At 53.7% G+C, this 17,874-nt stretch overlaps 5 protein-coding genes across 5 annotated transcripts; 3 read left to right on the top strand and 2 right to left on the bottom strand.

The window, feature by feature from the left end:
• Window positions 1-1,224: 1,224 nt before the first annotated feature.
• AURANDRAFT_68104 (hypothetical protein) lies at window positions 1,225-2,582 on the bottom strand (the record flags this gene model as incomplete). The annotated part of the gene is made up of 5 exons (XM_009043720.1): window positions 1,225-1,471; window positions 1,519-1,766; window positions 1,898-2,008; window positions 2,156-2,233; window positions 2,277-2,582. 5 exons carry the CDS (start codon window positions 2,580-2,582, stop codon window positions 1,225-1,227), a joined length of 990 nt encoding a protein of 329 aa, XP_009041968.1.
• Window positions 2,583-3,776: 1,194 nt separating this feature from the next.
• On the top strand, window positions 3,777-6,943 carry AURANDRAFT_72749 (hypothetical protein; the record flags this gene model as incomplete). Its single annotated transcript, XM_009043731.1, has 6 exons — window positions 3,777-5,092; window positions 5,411-5,470; window positions 5,495-5,875; window positions 5,912-6,103; window positions 6,200-6,254; window positions 6,339-6,943. The coding sequence occupies 6 exons, from the start codon at window positions 3,791-3,793 to the stop codon at window positions 6,899-6,901; spliced, it is 2,553 nt and encodes an 850-aa protein (XP_009041979.1).
• A 764-nt stretch (window positions 6,944-7,707) lies between these two features.
• Window positions 7,708-9,088, bottom strand: AURANDRAFT_68102 (hypothetical protein; the record flags this gene model as incomplete). Its single annotated transcript, XM_009043719.1, has 3 exons — window positions 7,708-8,031; window positions 8,068-8,818; window positions 8,862-9,088. The coding sequence occupies 3 exons, from the start codon at window positions 9,086-9,088 to the stop codon at window positions 7,708-7,710; spliced, it is 1,302 nt and encodes a 433-aa protein (XP_009041967.1).
• Window positions 9,089-9,662: 574 nt separating this feature from the next.
• AURANDRAFT_72748 (hypothetical protein) lies at window positions 9,663-13,706 on the top strand (the record flags this gene model as incomplete). The annotated part of the gene is made up of 6 exons (XM_009043732.1): window positions 9,663-9,798; window positions 9,926-10,970; window positions 11,031-11,211; window positions 11,271-12,014; window positions 12,095-12,502; window positions 12,555-13,706. The coding sequence occupies 6 exons, from the start codon at window positions 9,663-9,665 to the stop codon at window positions 12,564-12,566; spliced, it is 2,526 nt and encodes an 841-aa protein (XP_009041980.1).
• Window positions 13,707-15,664: 1,958 nt separating this feature from the next.
• On the top strand, window positions 15,665-16,996 carry AURANDRAFT_72747 (expressed protein; the record flags this gene model as incomplete). The annotated part of the gene is made up of 1 exon (XM_009043733.1): window positions 15,665-16,996. The coding sequence occupies one exon, from the start codon at window positions 15,773-15,775 to the stop codon at window positions 16,511-16,513; it is 741 nt and encodes a 246-aa protein (XP_009041981.1).
• Between the last annotated feature and the right edge of the window lie 878 nt (window positions 16,997-17,874).

Below are 17,874 nucleotides of genomic sequence, written 5' to 3'. Positions count from 1 at the left end.
CCTCCGCCTCCTCGTTCGCCTCCTCCTCCCCCGGGCCCCGGGCCTCCGTCCCCACCGCCGCCCCCCCACCCCTTCTTCCAACCCCCGCCGGCGCCCGCCGACTTTTCGGCCGCCGATGTTTGAAACGCAAGGCCTGCCTAATATCAGCCTAATAGTAGGATTTGCTTTATGGGGGGGGGGGGTTGGGGAGGGGGCGAAATGACCTTGAAATCGACCAAGCCGATAATCATGATTGTCCTAGGCGGCGGCGGTAATTCTCGCTGCTGCCTTCGAGCAGCCACCATCCCATCTGAACTACCCTGGTCCGTTCCTCAGTGCAGACGAAGTCAAAGTCAGTACAGACGAAAGGCAAGATCTCGAAGACTGGAACTTTCGGCAACAACATGATCAAGGCAAACGGGTGTCAAAAATTCTTCAAAAAGCTCGTGCCTGGGGAACAGTTCGACGTCTCGGATATTTGGAGCGCCCCCTTGCTCGATACGTATCCGTCGGACTTCTTCTAATTGGACCTGGTTCATCTGAAGAGCGTTGATGGCGGTCTGCAGCCACCCTGGTGTCTCGGCACGAGAAAACACCCACTTAGTACACCTCACGAGGGCATTAAAGCCATCAGTTGCCTCAAAATGAATCGTTCTGCCCTCAGCGTGTGCCTCCCAACGGTCGTGAGCTGTAGGCGCTACTGAAGCAACAACCATAGCGCCAACCCTGAGCAATTCCATATGCTCAGTAGTAGCACACAGATTAGCATACGTCTCTGTTCCACAGCAGTCTTCGAAGATGAGGTGGTTTGGATGGAAAGAGAGTAGGGTACACGCCGCTAGTGATGTTGCCTGACACATTACGGTTAGTTCACATGGAATTATATCTTGGTCGAGCCCTGATCTACACGCTGGGATTCACATAGACCGCCGGAACGTAGTGTTCTGTGTGATGAAGGGACCCAATGCCAAAGTCAGAGACAACCCGTAGACAGGCAGCAAGAGCTCCAAGTTGCGCAAGGCGCGCCTTGTTCGCCAGAGACTTGTATGCCAACGCAGCTGTTGCATGTGCTGCCGCCCGGAGGACGCGGACGTGTTGACAGTGAGACAGACCTCGGACACACCACACCATAGCATCACCTGCGGCCAATCCAGACTGTGATGCTTCGTCAAGGGCCATGTTTGCCAAAGCTCTAAATCTAAGGTGCCTTAATTACCATACAAAAAAGTATTAAGACTCTGCAAACTACGCTGCCTCGAGCAGGCTGTCCTCGCAGAGAAGGTCAACGGCACTTATGGCAGAGCACATTGCAACATCGGCCCGTGCCATCAAGCATTTTGCCACAGCAAAATTCGAACCATATGCTACATTAGCTATTGCCTGTGCAGCATTTCGCACGGGAGCGCCACCGCGAGCAAAGAGAGCACAAACCACCATTGGAGTCACGCCACCCAATTCGGCGACAAGCTGCCGATTTGCTTCCGATGAGTTCCTAGGAAGTCAGGGGATCCTAGGACTGTGTTATTACAAGATGCTCACGTAAGGTTTGTGAATGCGACCAATGCAGCTTCCTGAACAGCCTCAGTCACTCGAAGGTCTTCATTTGCATCTTTTGGCACTCTGTATACAGATGAGGCGCAAACTAGGTCATTAGCGGCATCTGCTGCAAGTATAGGCGGCGGGCGTGCCATACTCAACAGCTTCACAAGAATGCTTATGCCATTGGCCGCGGCAATTCGTATCCGATTCTCTGCGAGCAATGCCAACGCTCCAATCGCGTGGCACGCCTGGGAAAGCACAGCTGGCTGTCTTGCGTTTATTAAGCATGCAGTTAGGACCGCGATTCCGTTTGCCTGATTTTATGGTCGTCCTCACATCTAGATCGATTGGACAACCCCAAAGAACTCATTTGAGACACACAGTCTTGCGCCTCGGCTATCGCAGCTCGTGCGGGACCATCCTTTTGGGCGAGGTGCGTAAGCGCCATGAGGGATGGTCCACAGACTAGGGCTGCCGCATCAGAAAGGGCCTAAATATTTACAAGCCCATAACCAACCTGGAGAGTGTCAACCTGGCACCGTGTTAAGACACGAAGCGAGCGTCCATCTCGCAGCTGACGAACTTCCTTGGCACGCGCGGCCGCCTAAACCCCTCCAGCCTGGCTGTTGGCACAGACATTTATTGGCGCGGCGAGTTGCCATCGCAGTATTAGCACCGTCAACGATGCCAACCAGTACTTGCGGAACTCGCGAAACTATCATCTTTTCTTGGGACACACTAGGAGCGGCTAGGGCCACATTGAGCGCGTAGCGACAAAAGGCAAAGTCAATTGCATCCAGACCAAGTCCAACCTCTAACGCAAATTCGAGACCCGATGTGCTAGGCCCTTTGTAGAGGCTATGCGCAAAGCCCTGGAGCCATTGTGCTAGTAGCGATTTTTCAGAACGTTCTTTTTCTGCAATGAATGCAGCCTCAGCCTCACGTGCGACAGCTCTCGCATCACGGTTGGTGACAGCTTCCTTCGCCGCTATTTCTAGACGGGACACCTTCTGGCCTAAAGCTTTTAACCGAACATCAAGAGAATCCATTAAGTCCAGCGACATGCTTTGCAACGCAACACCAAACTCATGCTGTGCTGCTTCCCAGAATAGATTAGGATCCTCGCTTATCAATGTTGTCAGCTTTTTACCCACAACATGCGCAGACGTCACGCCTTTTTTGCGGGCAAACGGTACGACGGTAGTCTGTGATTGCTCAACTCGAGTGCCGACCGAAAGACCGTGCTCAGGCATAGTGCGCGAGAACAAACGTTCGGGCACTATTTCATATGTGCAGGTGATATAGCCGCCAGGATATATCATTACGCTGATCGGAGTTCCTAGGGCTGAGCATTACCGGAATGACCTAAGACCTACGGAGGCCCTTAGGGTGTACGTAAGAGCTCCGACGTACGTGGCATGTCACAGAACACACTCGTGCTGCCCCTGAGGTCCGACGACGACCAGCCCCGTGTGGCGGGAGACTAGACTGAGGTATCTTGACTGGCTTAGCTTGAAGTTGGCAGTGCAGTTGGCTTGTATCTAGAGTCTGGCTTTAGGATAGATACAGCGAGCGACGGAGGATACATATCTGGATTTCCATGACGTTGCCCCTTTTCTTTCTTACTCACTTAACTCCAGCGATTGAGGACAGAGAGCCCCGATCCGAGATTAGTCTGCCTACCGTGACTTGAGTAGGGAACTAATTATTACCATACCCTAGTCAGGAGTCAGGCTGAGGGCAAATCACTTACCAATCGTCGGCCGGAACGCAACATTAACTTATTGAACCTAGAAGTTTACTTTCGAAAGTGGTTGGACGTCGTCGATGATGGTCGCACGATCTCTGATGCTGGGTTTGGCATGTTCCAGGCCAGGGGGAGAGAAACTGAGCACACTTCGCAATGGCAATTCGGGGTCGAGCATCCCAAATCTTCAGCCCGCTCGTCTCGGGAGCACGCAGAAGCCGAGATCATTTTCCCCTCTCTCTCCGCGCGCGCGAGGCGGTCCCCGCGGCGAGGTTCTGGGTGCTCGAAGGTACTATGCCAAGCGAACCCCTCTCTCGTCGCCCCGATTCCGGCCGGCAGCCGCGCGGGCATAGTACCTTCGGGCGCCCCAGACCCCAGACGCAGCCCCGCTCCGCCGACCAACCACATCGTCTCGAGCAAAAGACATGTAGAGAACGAATGATATATTTTCCAAGAATCCAATCGGCTGATCACATTGGTCGGACAGAAGCTTAGCGTGCTAGCTCTATCGCTCCAGCCGCTGCCATGGAAACGCAACCGCTGGCAGCGGGCGTCCCGTATGACCCGGGCCGGAGGGCTGCTTTCGGACACATGGACAACCGCACAGCCCCTGAGGCGCCTCGGAAGGAGAAGAAGCTTACCGGCGGCTTCGTCAAGTTCCAGACGCTAACGGTCGACAAGGAGATGTGGGACTTGCTGGTGCCGCACATGGACGACGCGACCGTGGAGAAGGTTCGGGCGCACCACAGCAAGGATGGGGCAAAGGTGTGCAAGGAAGATTCTCTGCCACTGAGGCGCGCGCTGAAAAAGTTACTTCGACGGCCAACTGCCGCAGCAACTGCCGGACCGGTTCAAACTATGGACGCGGGGTGCCAAGTGAGTGACCAGGATTTAATGGGGCCCATCTCTAAGAGAAGAAAAAGACTTCCTTCAGACACCTTTGAAGCTGGCTTATCGAACAGTGAAAAAAATATGATCATGAGGGCATTAGGGCGTGAGACATGGAAGCAACCGGAGGAGCTCGGGAGCGACCAGTGGATGGTCTGCCAGAGAACTGTGCTGCTCATCCATGAGCTGAAGAAGAGTAAAATGTGTCCCATTACAGGGAGAGATCAGACCCTGGACGCGTGGCACACCATGATGATCTACATGGTCCAAAATTTGTATTCTGCAGAGCACCGTTTTGGTGGTTTATGGGCCACCATTACAGTTCAAGTCTTAACCCAGTTTAGTGCCCAGATTGGACAGCCCTGGAAATGGGTGTGCCAGTTGGACACCAGGGCCAAACTTTCGATCGGTGACATCCAGAACATGCATGACATTACGGTGAAACTGACAGACCAGTGGTTCGTGTCGGATTTCGGGCGGCGCATGCCCAGGAAGCTAAGAGGCAATTGGATCATCCCTCATCATGTCAAATTGAGAGTAAAAATCAAGGAAGCTACCGCTTTCATGTCTGCTATGTTTAAGCTGGATTTTAAAATTCCAGCTAATGATATGGGAATAAAGATTCATGATGGTGATTACGCTGCTCTCGGAGATTTTCAGAATGGTCTCGAAATTTACCTTCAAGACAATGGCCTGAATGACAGGGGACACAGTCCAGCTGATGCGGTGGAGGTTAAAGGAACCGGCGATAATGGCCAAGTGACCGCTCATCAGTCAGTCACTTTTGCTGCCGTACAGCTACCAGGGGCACCTGCCAGGGATGCTATTGATGGGTTATTAAACAGAAAATTCCAGAGCACAGGTAATCTGCTGCCATCTGGGGCCATTATGCATAAAGAGACTGGCTTATTATGGCATGCGTTTCCTGCATTGAACATGGTCTACAGGTTCAAGAGGGAGTTGGACAAGAGGGGTGGTTACTTCAATCATAAGCGGCTTGGGAGAAAGTTTTACCTGATGATAAAATCGGCTAAGGACCTCTCTTCTACATGGAAAACCAGCGGTACTGTCGAGGAGGAAAATGGAATAAAAAAAGTTAAGTGTAGAGGTGGAGCTGCAAAGAACAGCAAAAATCCCTGCCACCTCTGTCCTGTGCATGATGACAACCTGCATGTTCCCAAAATTGGTCAAGAAAGATGCCACAGATGCACCTCGAACAATTTTGACAGGTGCTTTTGTGAGCCTATGCTTACGCAGGACCTCCTCTCCCGCCTCAAATCGCAGCTGGCCTTGTTGGAGAAGAGTCTGGTTGGAAATGTCCCTTCTTTCATAAAAGCACAGGTCCTGGGTTACGAGGAGCTGGATGAAGATGATTACGAGGAGCTGGGAGTACTTGAGTTTCTCGATAAACCCCAATTACTGCAGGAAGTGGAGGCTGCTTTAAGAAATAAATATGTATCAGCTCTTCCCAAGGACCAGGGGCGAACATTTCATATTGGATTTCAACCTACAGGTGTCAATGAAGCCATGGAACGTACCAAAGCCCTCAAAAAAACAGCAATGGACCTGCATGTCAAAGACTATGAAAGCATGAGTGCATCAGCACTCGTTGCTGCCATAGAGCCATTAATGGTGTGCTGCTACGATATTCTAAGGCTCAGAGAAAAACTTGAGTGCTGCAAGGGCAATGATGATGCACTGGTAATATTGGTAGAGGACATGGTGCCATGTTTGCTTCATTTAAAAAAGAATACGCAGGAGGCTCTGATCACGCTCATCTTGAATGATGTGTACAGTGAGGCTCACAGACCAGATTTGGCAACACAGGCAGCAAGGAAGCAAACTGTGGAGCAGGCTGTGTCCATCATCAATTCCCGAGGCATGCATAAATTTCAAGCCTCGCAGCAATGGGAGGTGCCGTTTCTGAAGGCCGGAGCAGGGGTGGGCAGAGTAAGCATGGAGGTGTATCTGGGAGCAAAGGTCATCAGAAGAGTGGGAGAAGCAGTGATAGACATTTGTGTCACCCAAGGAAGCAGGAACCAGCAGGTGAAGGAGCTGATGAGATGCTACATTCAGCTCATGGACGAGCTCGATAAAGTGGGTGAGTTCGATGAGGAACTCATCTACAGACTGAGTCACATGTATTATGATCATGGAATATCACTATGGAACCGAGAGTTCATAGGCAACTATGCACATATAGTTGGCTCAGGACACGCCCTGGAGTTCATGCAGCGCGGGATATTTCTCAAGCTATGGGAACAGCAAGCAGTGGAGGGCTTTGTCAAATTGCTGAAAAATTTGTATCATAATAAGACATCGAAGGGCGGAGGGATGCAGGTGGAGGGTGCAAAGCGAGGTGTGCAGCAGCAGAGTCCAAGAATGGTGAGCCTGTTTGAAATCTGCTTCCGGCGATATGGGTGGTTCCATGGGCATTTGCAGAAGTTCTTCAGTCCTGCAAACTCGGCTCGGGCTGTGGACCAGCCTACGTTTCTCCTGCAAGCGTTTCCTGATGATGTGCTTCCGGTGGATGACCCAGACTTCGAGCCTGCAGACGAGAGTGACAGCGATTTTGAAGATGAGGATGGTGACCTCGACATGGATGAGCGTGACAACCTCGATGCCGAGGTTGCAGACTGGACTTGGCGCGGAGCAAAGACGCCTAGCCAGCGCCCACGAGGGCCTTTCTCCGGCTTGGCTTGTGTGTCGGCGGACGAGGGGCTGCGGTGTATGGACTGCGACTCCTGAGGCACGTCCCGCCGGCTGCGCGTGTTAACTATGTGCTCGTCTACCGACCTGGGTGGTAGCCTGAGGTGCTAGTTTTAACTTTTGGATGCGAGGCAAGTGCAAGCTGTGGGTCTTTTTGGCCAGCGATACGCCTCGCTCGAGGAACCACAGGATGGTCATAAGCTTTTTCTCCGATTCGACCCTGTGGCTTTTTGGTGGTTTTCTACATTCGAGTTGCCACTGGTGCTAAGCTAGAAGTCGCAACGCCGTGGGAATTTAGCATGCATATGCTGGCTTTTGTTGCCGAGGGTACGCCCGCGGAGGGGGGTGAGGGGGTGGCCGTCCGCTAGTTTCCCGATTTATCCCTGTGGCTTTTTGGTGGTCGGCCAACTAAATAAACTCAGTAGGCTAAGTTAATTAGCAATCGTGTATTCGAATTAGCTCTCCCGAGTTAAGGAGAGCATGGACGGGCAGCCCCGTCCCCTGCATCGATCTCCGCCCATGCGCATGTCCATATAACCTGAGTGCACGCACTACCCCGCCGCGACCGCCGCTACGAGTGGTGCAAGTTTTACGCTGGGAGCGCACGAATCTGGCATGCACGACACTCGCGAGCACGTCCCGCAGCTCCGCGGCAACTTCGAGTGCGACTTTCTCCGCCTAATCGCGACGGCTTACAAAACTACGAGTTCTGGTGCGCGCGCGCGAAGGAGCTCTGCTCGGAGATGTCTTTATCTCCGTCTAATTATTATTTTTGAGCTACTTCTACGAGTAGCTCATCGTGCTGCCATCAGCTCCATCGTGGACTTCGGAGAATAGCAAGGCTGTTACTGGGGAGGGGCTAGGCCGAGGAACAAGGCGAGGCGCCTCACGGCGTCTGCGCGCGGGATGAGGATAGACTGCGTGCCGCTGCCAGCGACGAGAGTCACTTTGCAGGTGGGGCCGACCTCGATGATCTTGTACGTGCCAGAGTCAATCTCAATTTGCTCGCCCTGGAGAACAGCATCAGTGTACTCTTCTTCTCCGCATTGCACAGGCTCAGATGGCTGAGTTGGGACTGGCATAGCTGGTGGGGCGCAGTCACCTCCGGGTAGAAAGTGATGTGCAGTACCTTGTGCAACCGGTCCAACTCGCTGGTATGCCACCGTAACCTTTGCCATAAACGTAGTGATGTTGTATTTCAACACAATTCGAGTTCTGGAGTACTTTGGATGCACCACATTCATCTCATCAAACATCACTGGCATTGGAACACATAGCTTTGGACGGTTCCCACGTCTGTGCATGTTGAAATTCGGTTGACCAAACCAGTTGCCGAGCCTTTCCAGCTCGTCCTTTGTGCGCCAACTGCAGATTTGCATGTGCTCCACGGGACAGGATCCATACACATGCATGTACTCGGCATCAAAGCTCTCCCGAAGCGGGTAGCAGACGCGAATGGCACTCAGCGTACCCACATACTCACTGCGGGTAATACCTTCAAAAGATGAGAAGGACATGTGTATGTCGCGTGAATCCGTGGGCTTTTCTCGCTTGCCACGGCTCCTTAGAATACTCTGGATGCACTGGAGCACATTGCCTTTGTCCCTGGCCAAAGGATTCAACCATGGCACTTCAGCGAGTGATGCAGGCGGTGGCTGCCTTGGTACAGAGTTCTTCGTCTCGGTGCTCAGCCGTCGCTCAGACTTCGACACCTTCACTTCACAAATGGAGCTGACTCTTCTCCTCCTCACATTTTCATTTGTTATCTTCAAAGCCTCACCATCATCAGGTGTATACAAATATGAGATGTGCTCATGCACTGCACAGATATAGCATAGAATAGTGGCTTTGTCTGCGAGAGCACCATAGTTGACATGGGACCATCTCTGACCTGAGTTAGAATCAAAAGCAGAGACTCGCTCTCTCACCCACTGCCCGACAACAATCTTGTCATGCCTACAAAAAACATGACGCCATTTAATTTGACACAAAAACGAACCGTCTGACACGTTCAGGTCGCACGCAAAGCGAAGCTGCTTGGTGTCCTGGAGGCAGAAGAAGCATGTCAGAAACACCAGCTACTTTACACCTGGCACCAGCAGCCGTAGAAGACAGCACTTCAGCTGTGCAAACCGCATCCGGAGCAACTCCCGCTTTAGCAAGAGCGGCGAAGTCGCAGCCCTTGACCAAGACTAGGTCTCCAGCCTGTAGATCAGCCCGAAGCATGTGCCGAGACACACCATCATCATCTGGGCCGGGTACGTCCGGAGAAGGCGCTGCCTTTTTTGGCGAGACGCGCCGCGGGGCAACTGTCCGTGGGGCAGCCGATACGATAGGCGCGCGACCCTGTGGACGGACGCGCTTGCCCGCGATGATATTGGCATCATCCACTTCTCCCTTGCGCTTCTCTAGACGATAAACCTGTAGTTTACCGCCCATATCCGGCGCCTCGGCGTCCGACATAGCTGTCAAATTATTATGAACGGCCACGGGGATCTTTTGTCGGATTCTCGGATAATTCATGGTTCGTTCTGTGTATGGACGACGTTTCAGCCGAGCGATACATTTCACTGCAACTTGGTCCGTCGATTAGTAAGTGCAAATTACCACCATATTTTGGTCCCAGCTACCGGAAACTGGAGTCCTCAGAGTCCACCCAGTCAGAGCTAACTGCCGAGTGGGGGTTCGACAGGCCAGGTTTCCAACCATACCACCTCTGGCCGTCCCGGTACACCGTGACGCGCTAGGCTAGGCTCTACATGACAAACGAGGCGGTGGACAGACGCCCTCAGACCCCATGATGATGGCCGACGCCATGGCCTCGATGCCGAGCCGGGCACCCCGGCGCATGACCCTAGCAGCCCCCGCGGACTACCTTACGAGTCCTGGCGGACCCGCGGTGCACCGTCAATATTCACCGTCAGTTGGCTACAGCTGTACGCAAGCTTGCATGCTATGCAGCTAAGAAATTTCTCGGGTCGAAGGCTTTCGTTTTCATAAGGTCGATTTTCGGCGGCGGGTGGTGGGCGGAACCTCGGTGATGTTGTCCGATCCTGGTTTTAGGTAGCCTCGCCGTGGGGAAAATTCTGACCTTAATGGCCGGGAACCATCAACTTTCCTCAGCTTGCTGGGACAGTGATTTCCTATCTGATTCTGGGGTTGCGTCTCTGTCGGGGACGACCTTGCAGTCCCTGCGACCCTGTGAATCTACCGTCCGTTCGACCTCTGGAACCAATGAAGACTGGGACTTGGAGCTGTCACTCGGGGCGAAAACACCTAAAGCCCTAGCGTTGAATGAAGAAGCTGAAGATTATGCCACAGCTGCCGCGCCTAGCATCGCATCACTGGCAGATGATAAGCAGGTGGTTATCATAGACCCAAGTGGTGCACCAGTGGAATCACTGCTCGAATATCTCGATGGATATGCAATAAAAGACGCCATGGTTTTCTGTGATGTGCATAGTATGCATTCTCTACCACGGCAACCAACACTATTCTCAGCATATGCAACATTCCAGCGACCACGGCAAATAGGAGCTAGCGATGTTCAACGCGATACTGATCGGGAAGCCTGTGCCATTTGGACTAAATCCTCTCTTGGTGTTGACCCGGACGTCCGGATAACACCACACGTACCACCAGAAATATCCACAGGATTCAGTATGCGACGTCAAGATCTTCGTAAACGTGATTCGATACCTTTTGCATCACCCCATGCGCCAGAATCAGCACGCGGGACGGTTGCATGGCTGCAAAATTTGTGCTACAAGGTTTCCCATACGTCTGCTGTTGTTGCACGACCATCTCCAGAGCGATTCGAGAATATGCACGAACGTGAGCGGCCACCAAGTGAGGAGGCAGCGTTGGAAAGGTCATTGCGTGCTGCAGAGATGGCGTACTGCAATGGAAGTTGGCACAATTGCGTCACGTACGTGAAGACATTATTGCACAGCCTCGAAACTGCTGCCAGTGTCACTCCAAAGGCACTGAAAATTGTCTCCTTTGGCGGACCCAGTGCATCAACGCTCGACGATGATCTCCGCTGCCACCAGTGCTGTGGGCGTCTTTCACGACTTGTGTGTCGTCTCGCGCAGCGCTGCGATGAGTTGTGTGCGGCGGAGCTGCTCCACGCGACGAACACAAAAAAACAACTTGACCTCCCTCATAGGTTATCTGCGCCTCCCCATCCACTCGACGCTCGCGATTTAGCTGCATTCCGCCATGGAACAGCTGCTCTTCTAGGTGACATTGACGATGCCTTTCTTCGGGCTAAGAGCAAGCTCATGGTTGACGAAGCTGTGGCTCATCTAGCCTTGGTCAAAACCAATCCAGTGTCTAGACGTGTCTTCGTACGAAGGTACCTTTTCAGAATGCGAGGATTCGTATTTTCTCACCCTCATAGTATCAGGTACACTCACGCCCAACACGAAGATCCGTATGTGAGCAAATACGCGACGGGTGCGCACCACCATCCTTTCGTGGTCGGTGCTGGTGTGGGGCTCTCCCACCGCTACCTCGATCGAGTATTGCGGCCGCGCTTGATGTAGTTCATTCTTTACGTTTAAGCTATCGTATTCTGGATGCTGATGGCCTGGAAGCTCTCGTCCTGGCTGATTTACGTCTAGAGTCCATGGGCTACTCACCGTTAACTGTAGAAAAACTAGTACCAGGCGAATCACCCGAACCAAGAATATCTACAGTTATGTGGCGCGAAGCATCAACGTCGAGAGTCTTTTGGGAAGTGGCGAGTTCTAAAGAATTTCGTGACAAGGATGCTATTGCGTGTGAGTCCGGAGCGGCTCTCGAGTCAGCGCTGGAAAATAAGTGGTCATCGCGAGCATCAGGCCGTGTCGAAGGACGGCTTATTGCCCTAGTTCTGGCATTACCGCCGTCAAGTCTCGCTCGTGCCAAAGCCGCTCTTGCCCTGGGCATTGGCTACCTTCGTGGCGTCGAACGCGTCCGTGATGAGAAAGCCACGATAATTGACCGCTACGAAGCTTCTACGCTAGCACTTGGCAATAATCTTAGATTGCGCCGCAGATTGTGGCGCGGTCGGAAGGCGCTACACGGTGCGACACAAGAACTTCGCATTGCCGAGATGCTCCTCTTCGAGGCAACCTGCGTGTTGGAGCAACACACCACTACCATCCCTGTTTCTCTCTCCGGAGTCCTGTATGCGCTCTTCATGAGACCAATCTTGTTATGACCGCCAAACGGGTTGTCTACATGTAGGTTGATTTGCCTTTCCATGCCCATCGTTATGAAGGTCCATTGGATCCTGCATCGTCCCAGCAACACAACTTTGCCCCTACTGCCTATTCAGTTCTTGCATGCTCCATGGGTTACACAGCCTTGCGAGCGCTTGCTCGTGCGCTCGAGCGACGTGCAAAACATGCGTATGCAGTTTTGGTTCTTGATGTATGTGTGGCAATTTTGAGGCTCCGTGATGACTCGAATGAGCGACGCAAGTTGCAACGCGAATTATGCATTGTGTCAACGCGTCAAGGAGATCGTGAAACCGGAGTTACTCACTGCAATCATGTTTTGGGCGACTTGCGCGAACGTTTCGAAGGGCGCAGGATTCGAGCACTAGCACATCAAACGCGTTTGCAGGATAACAAGAGGCTGGGTCTTATTCAGGTGCTAGACTCAATAATTATTGCTGATGTCTATGAGGTCTTTTTTGTAGCAGAACTACTCGTGACTCACTTCGCAAAATCTAGTGATCTCACCTATGCGCACTTGACGTTGCAAAATTTAGAAGCGGATCTGTCAGGGCGTCAGAAAATGTGTGCGACTTCAACTTCAATTTACGAGCTCGAGTTAGCATCACAACAGGCTGCTTTATCCGTAGCACACATTGCTGTAGAGCAGTGCGAACCTTCTCTAGCCACGTTTTGTTTAGAACGTGCTCTAGCTGTATGTCCAACATCCCATCGACGTCGCATTGCGTTTTTGTCATATCTCATTGAAGCTCATGTGCTGTGTGATGACACGATGAGCGCACAGCTTGCCTTGCGTAGGGTCGAACGCATTCGACAACATGCTTCGAGCGGATCCTTAGCTCGATCTCTATGGAATCCCCTGGAGGACCTGTGCCGTGGTGAATACCAACCTTTGTGGGATTCACCCCTGAAAGGTCGCCTCGTGGCATTTTGTGATAACGATGTTGACCTCGGCCAACTAGCTGCAGAGGTAGCCTTACTAGAGAGGCGTCCAAGGAGAGCATTGAAGAGGCTTGTGCCTACGGTTGCGGCGGCTGAGGCGGCTGTCTCTCGTGTGGGTTCTGTGCGAGGTCTTGGCGAACTTGGTGCTTTATATGAGCTTCGTGGTCGTGCGCAGGTAGCCTTTGCAAGGGATGCTGAAACACGAGCCTTTCCCTTGTGTCTCGATGAATACAGTCATGACCCCACTCGCCAAGATTGCGCACTTGATTGCCGGTTTTATAAGCAGCATAGTTGTGATACTATTCAATCTACCGGACACGATCAAAGTCGTGAACCTTTAAGCGTAACGGATGAGATGTCGAGACGATCACGATCCCGACACTACCGCGCTTATGGAAATGCAGCCGATATGCGTAATGATGCCTTGCGTTGGTATCGGCATGCATTGGAGTGCTTCAAGGCAATAAATGATTCGTTTGGCATTGCTCGAGCCGCATCTGCCTTTGCTACTTTAAGCCTTGACAGGATGTTTCTCGAAACAACGATGACCGCGCCTCAATCTGAATTGATGGCTGAAGGTGGGCGTGCAACAATTGAAGATGCGGCTTTAGCTTCCCGCCATGCCCTTGAAATCGCAGCGGTCATCAATGAGCCCCTGCTTCTCCTTGAAACCTATCTCAACATCGCCGAGTTGCGGCACGTCTGCGATGATCCTTTGGGTGCAATCGCGCACTGGTGGGAGGCAAGAGAGCTGCTGCTGAAGCTTCTTGTCGATGGTCCGTTCATACCATTGGCTACTGTCGCCGATGCTGCCACACGATCGCAGCTTCGCAAGATTCTAGAACGCTTGCTCCGTTTCCTTGCTGCGGTTGCAGATAAGGCCATGATTGACGAAAATGTCATACTTTTCGATGTTTTTGTACATTTCGAGAGCGATGTTCAAGTTGAATTTGTCCAGCATAAGAAGTCTTATTGCAGTCAACGAACGCTCGGACACAATCATGTAACTGTTACTAATAGAACCGCACATTGGCCACGTTGTGCACCCACTGCGTGTGATGCGTCTGCATGCTGGCGGTCTATTGCGAGAGTGCGAGCAGACGTCGTTCGTCATCGCCGTGGCAAACTGACTCTCAATCAAGTGAAAAATCGCAATCGCAATGCTCTTCGAGAGCTCACCGCGACTATGAGGCGACTCCGCAGTATGCATTCTGAAACCCCAGATCCACGCTGGTTACCGACTGCCTACGCTATCCATGCTGCAGGTGCGCTTATCGTATATGCCCCCCGCATGGGCTGGCGTCATACGCTTGCATTTGGTCGAACTGATCGTGGGCTAGAGGTGGCTAGTGCATCCCTGATTGGCGCGTTTACTGGAGCGAGACGTGTTGTTGCGGAACGAAATGGGGTTGTTCATCGTCGTTCCATTCTCAAACGAATATCCAGCATAGTTTCCCTTCCATGTAATTTTTTCTCGACCGCACTAGCATCAGACAGGGAAACAATCGCCACCCTTGTCTGCTCTAAGCGTGCGCAAGTTCTGCCCTGGGAATGTATCTCTGATGTTGCTATCTCTCGTGTACTCTCTACGACCAATGCTGCTAATTGCTTTGCACACTCCGATGGTACTCGTGTTGGCAGCCGTGCTTTCGAGCGCAACTTTTTGCGCCATTCGATGGAGCTTTCGTGTTTTGGGGACATGGTACTTCATGACGCTCGCGATGTAGTAGACTTGATTGTGCATGATCTATCCTCGCCTTCAACAAGCCAGTCTGATGGCCACTACCTCCCAAACTCACTGACCATGTATCCGACCAGAAACGTCTCAAAGCCTAATGGTTATCAGTCCTGTGTGTCAAGCTGCTCAAAGTCGGTAGCCAAACATGTGCTGATGTCCATTCCAACTTTTGTTGTTCTCCCCCTCTCTATGCTCCACGCTCCCCCAATCTATCTGACTGGATTTCAAGTCCAATACACCGAACTGCTCTTCGCACCAGATCCTGTTCTTTCGCATGTCATCGCTAGGCTTCGTTCCCGACAATGCACAGTTGAAGTTGGCGCTTGTCTTGCAAAGACCATGTCTGATGAACTCGCTTTGCCTATTGTGCATAGCAAAGCTTGCAGTCCCATGCGAATGACTAGCTAGGGCACAGTTGGGCGTGGGGAGAACCACCGGTTCTTAGACGAGCAACTCCTGTTGAGATGGGTTTATTCGGCTGTTGAGATGGGTTATTCGGCTGCATTATTCTACTGTGCCCTCGACACTGTGCTTATAGAGTGCATTTACCTTACACTCCGCAGGCACCTGTGAGTTGCGCTGTAAACAGCGCTTAGCCGGGGATGCATTAAATATTTTACTGTTCGCAGCCATCGGCCAAAGTTCATGTTTTTCCGTGCGCGCTACTTGGTCCCGCGGTAGCATCGGAAGGGTATGCAGGAAAGGGAAATGTTGAACAAGACACATGCTTTCTGTCTTCATCGAACGGAGCACCAGGCTCTGATGGCTTCTGCAGATGGCTTCCTTTTTCCCTGGTACATTATCAATTGAGCTCAGCCTCCCCTTGGTGGGTTGGTGGGGGGACTGCTTCTGACTTCCCTAGGGAGACAGGGAAATAGGGGGACTCCTGCGCTATGGATGTGAATAAAAATATGTGAGGGGTCGCAGCTTGGCCGGCTCCAGCGCCTTGGCCAGCACCCGGCACGTTGCGGCGCCTCCTGCGTGCAATTGCTGGGCGTCTGGCGCATGCGCCGTCGTTGCGCGACGCCTTCGAGTCGCAACCATGCCCAGGGATGTCGTGACGACGCGTTGGGTGCGCTTCGGCTGGGCGAGAGCGTCCACGTCCGCAGCGTCGAGATTGGCCGCATCGTCAGCATCGTGTCGTTCAGCGACCTCGACGCCGCCGCGAAGCGCGCTGTGCCGTCGGCGCAGAAGAGCGCTGCCAGCGGCGACGACGACTTCGTCCTCGTCGAGCCGTACGCGACGTCGAAGTCGCAGCCGCCACACTTGGACCTCACGCACACGCGGACGGAAGTGGCCTCCAGTGACGTCGAGGCCGTCGTCCTCGTCGTCTACGAGGACCACGGCGTGTCGCTGCCCCTCGAGGGCGTCATCGGTCTCGTTTACGGCAAGTCAGTCGGCGCGATCTCGTGGCCGAGCGTGCCCGAGGGCTCGCTCACGCATCTGGCCTTGGGCTTACGCGTCGAGCTGCACGCCGTCGGTTTCGGCATCCTCTCGGAGGGTGGCAGCGACAAGAAGAACGGCATCGGGTGCAGCGCAGCGACAATCGGCATGACGAACACGGATTTCGCGATCCTGTCGCGCCTGTTCAATGCGACAGGCGCGCCGCCAACGGCTCGCCCGTCGACGACAGGCAAGATATCGTGGGCGATGCGCCCGAGCGACGTGACCTTCGTGAAGCGCACGGGGTCCTCGTCGACAACGACGCTCTCCTTTGTGACGCGGGCTCAGCTCGCCGGCGTCTAGCGGGTCATTGGCAGGCTCTGGACCATCGCCGTCAGACTAGGAGATGCTGAACTCGCGGAACCGCATGGAGGTGGGGCTGGAGGACCCGCTGCGCGCCGGCGACGCAGAGCGCTGCGTCATCTCGTCGTTGCACTTTGTCGTGCCGCCCGAAAAGAACGGGGGGGAGGAGGACGACGACGACGACGCGAGGAGAACGACGACGACGACGACGACGACGGCGAGGACCCATCCAGCGAGGACCCGTCCGTCGAGAAAGAGGCCGACGCGCCTGAGCCGACCAGGGTGACGATGCGACCTGAATCCCCCCCCCCCGGCCTGGAATTTTCTGTCCGTGAACTTGAATAATCCGGATCGGCTGGTCCTCCATACCGGTCGCAAGCATCCCAGTGGCTCAAGGACTCAGCGAGGAGACTCAAGGGCATCCCAGTGGTTCACGTCATCAGGGCCAAGCCCTGCAAAATATGATAACCACAGCTAAAGCTTCGCGCACGCAATAACTGTCTGTCTCGTTTTACACGGGGAGGAGGGCTATGGAGAGCAGTGAGATGCGGGAAAATATGCCATATTGGGCGGAGGTGCGGGGACTGGGCCAGGGAGGCCTTTGCCGCGCCTGCGTCGCACGCCCCCTCAAGCAAAACCAGAGGCAAGCGTCGAAGTTGACGTTCAACGTGAATCGTGAGGGCAAAAGTGACGGTTGCGATGCGCCGCGACAGTGCCTGAGGTGACGTCGTCCCGTGCGTGCACGGACGTGTTGTTAGACTTGATGTACGTGGTCACATCGTGCGTGTTGTTTGACGTCGTGCGTGCGCTGCGGCGCGCACCGCCTGCGGTTTGAAGACCGCTGACGGCCGCGCACGAAGGCGCGGGTGTCGAGCCCCGCGGGCACCGCCTAGCTCGCCCCGCAGAGCCCGGAACGAACACCACACATCATCGTAGCCGCTCGCACTCGACGAACGATCGTTGAGGTTACGAGTTTCGTTCGTCTGTCCGCGCGCGCGGCGCGCCGGCTGCGGTCGTTTCACCGAGACGACCTCGGCCGCGATCGCACGCGACTCACGTCGCCCGACGGCGCAGACCCGCCGCGCCCGGGTCCGCATGGGTTTGGTACACCCTACGAACCAATCTTCTGGCCGAGACGCGCGCGCTGACGCGCGAAAACGGTGTTTCGATTCGTTTCGAAAGCCCCCAGGGGGGGTCCCACGCGCGGCGCGCGGCACCAGCGGCGAGTTGGCGCACGTAGAATATTTCCCACCTGAGGAATACCCCAATTGAAACGTCGGTCCAGACCGCGTCGATTTTGGTTTCGATGGCAAGACGCTATGTTTTTTCCTAAACTCCCGGACGCAGAACACACCACCGGC

This window comes from Aureococcus anophagefferens (assembly GCF_000186865.1).
Source record: "Aureococcus anophagefferens unplaced genomic scaffold AURANscaffold_65, whole genome shotgun sequence".
Taxonomy (NCBI): Eukaryota; class Pelagophyceae; order Pelagomonadales; family Pelagomonadaceae; genus Aureococcus; species Aureococcus anophagefferens.
Note: the sequence above shows the minus strand (reverse complement) of the source record. Positions and strands in the feature narration are given on the sequence as shown.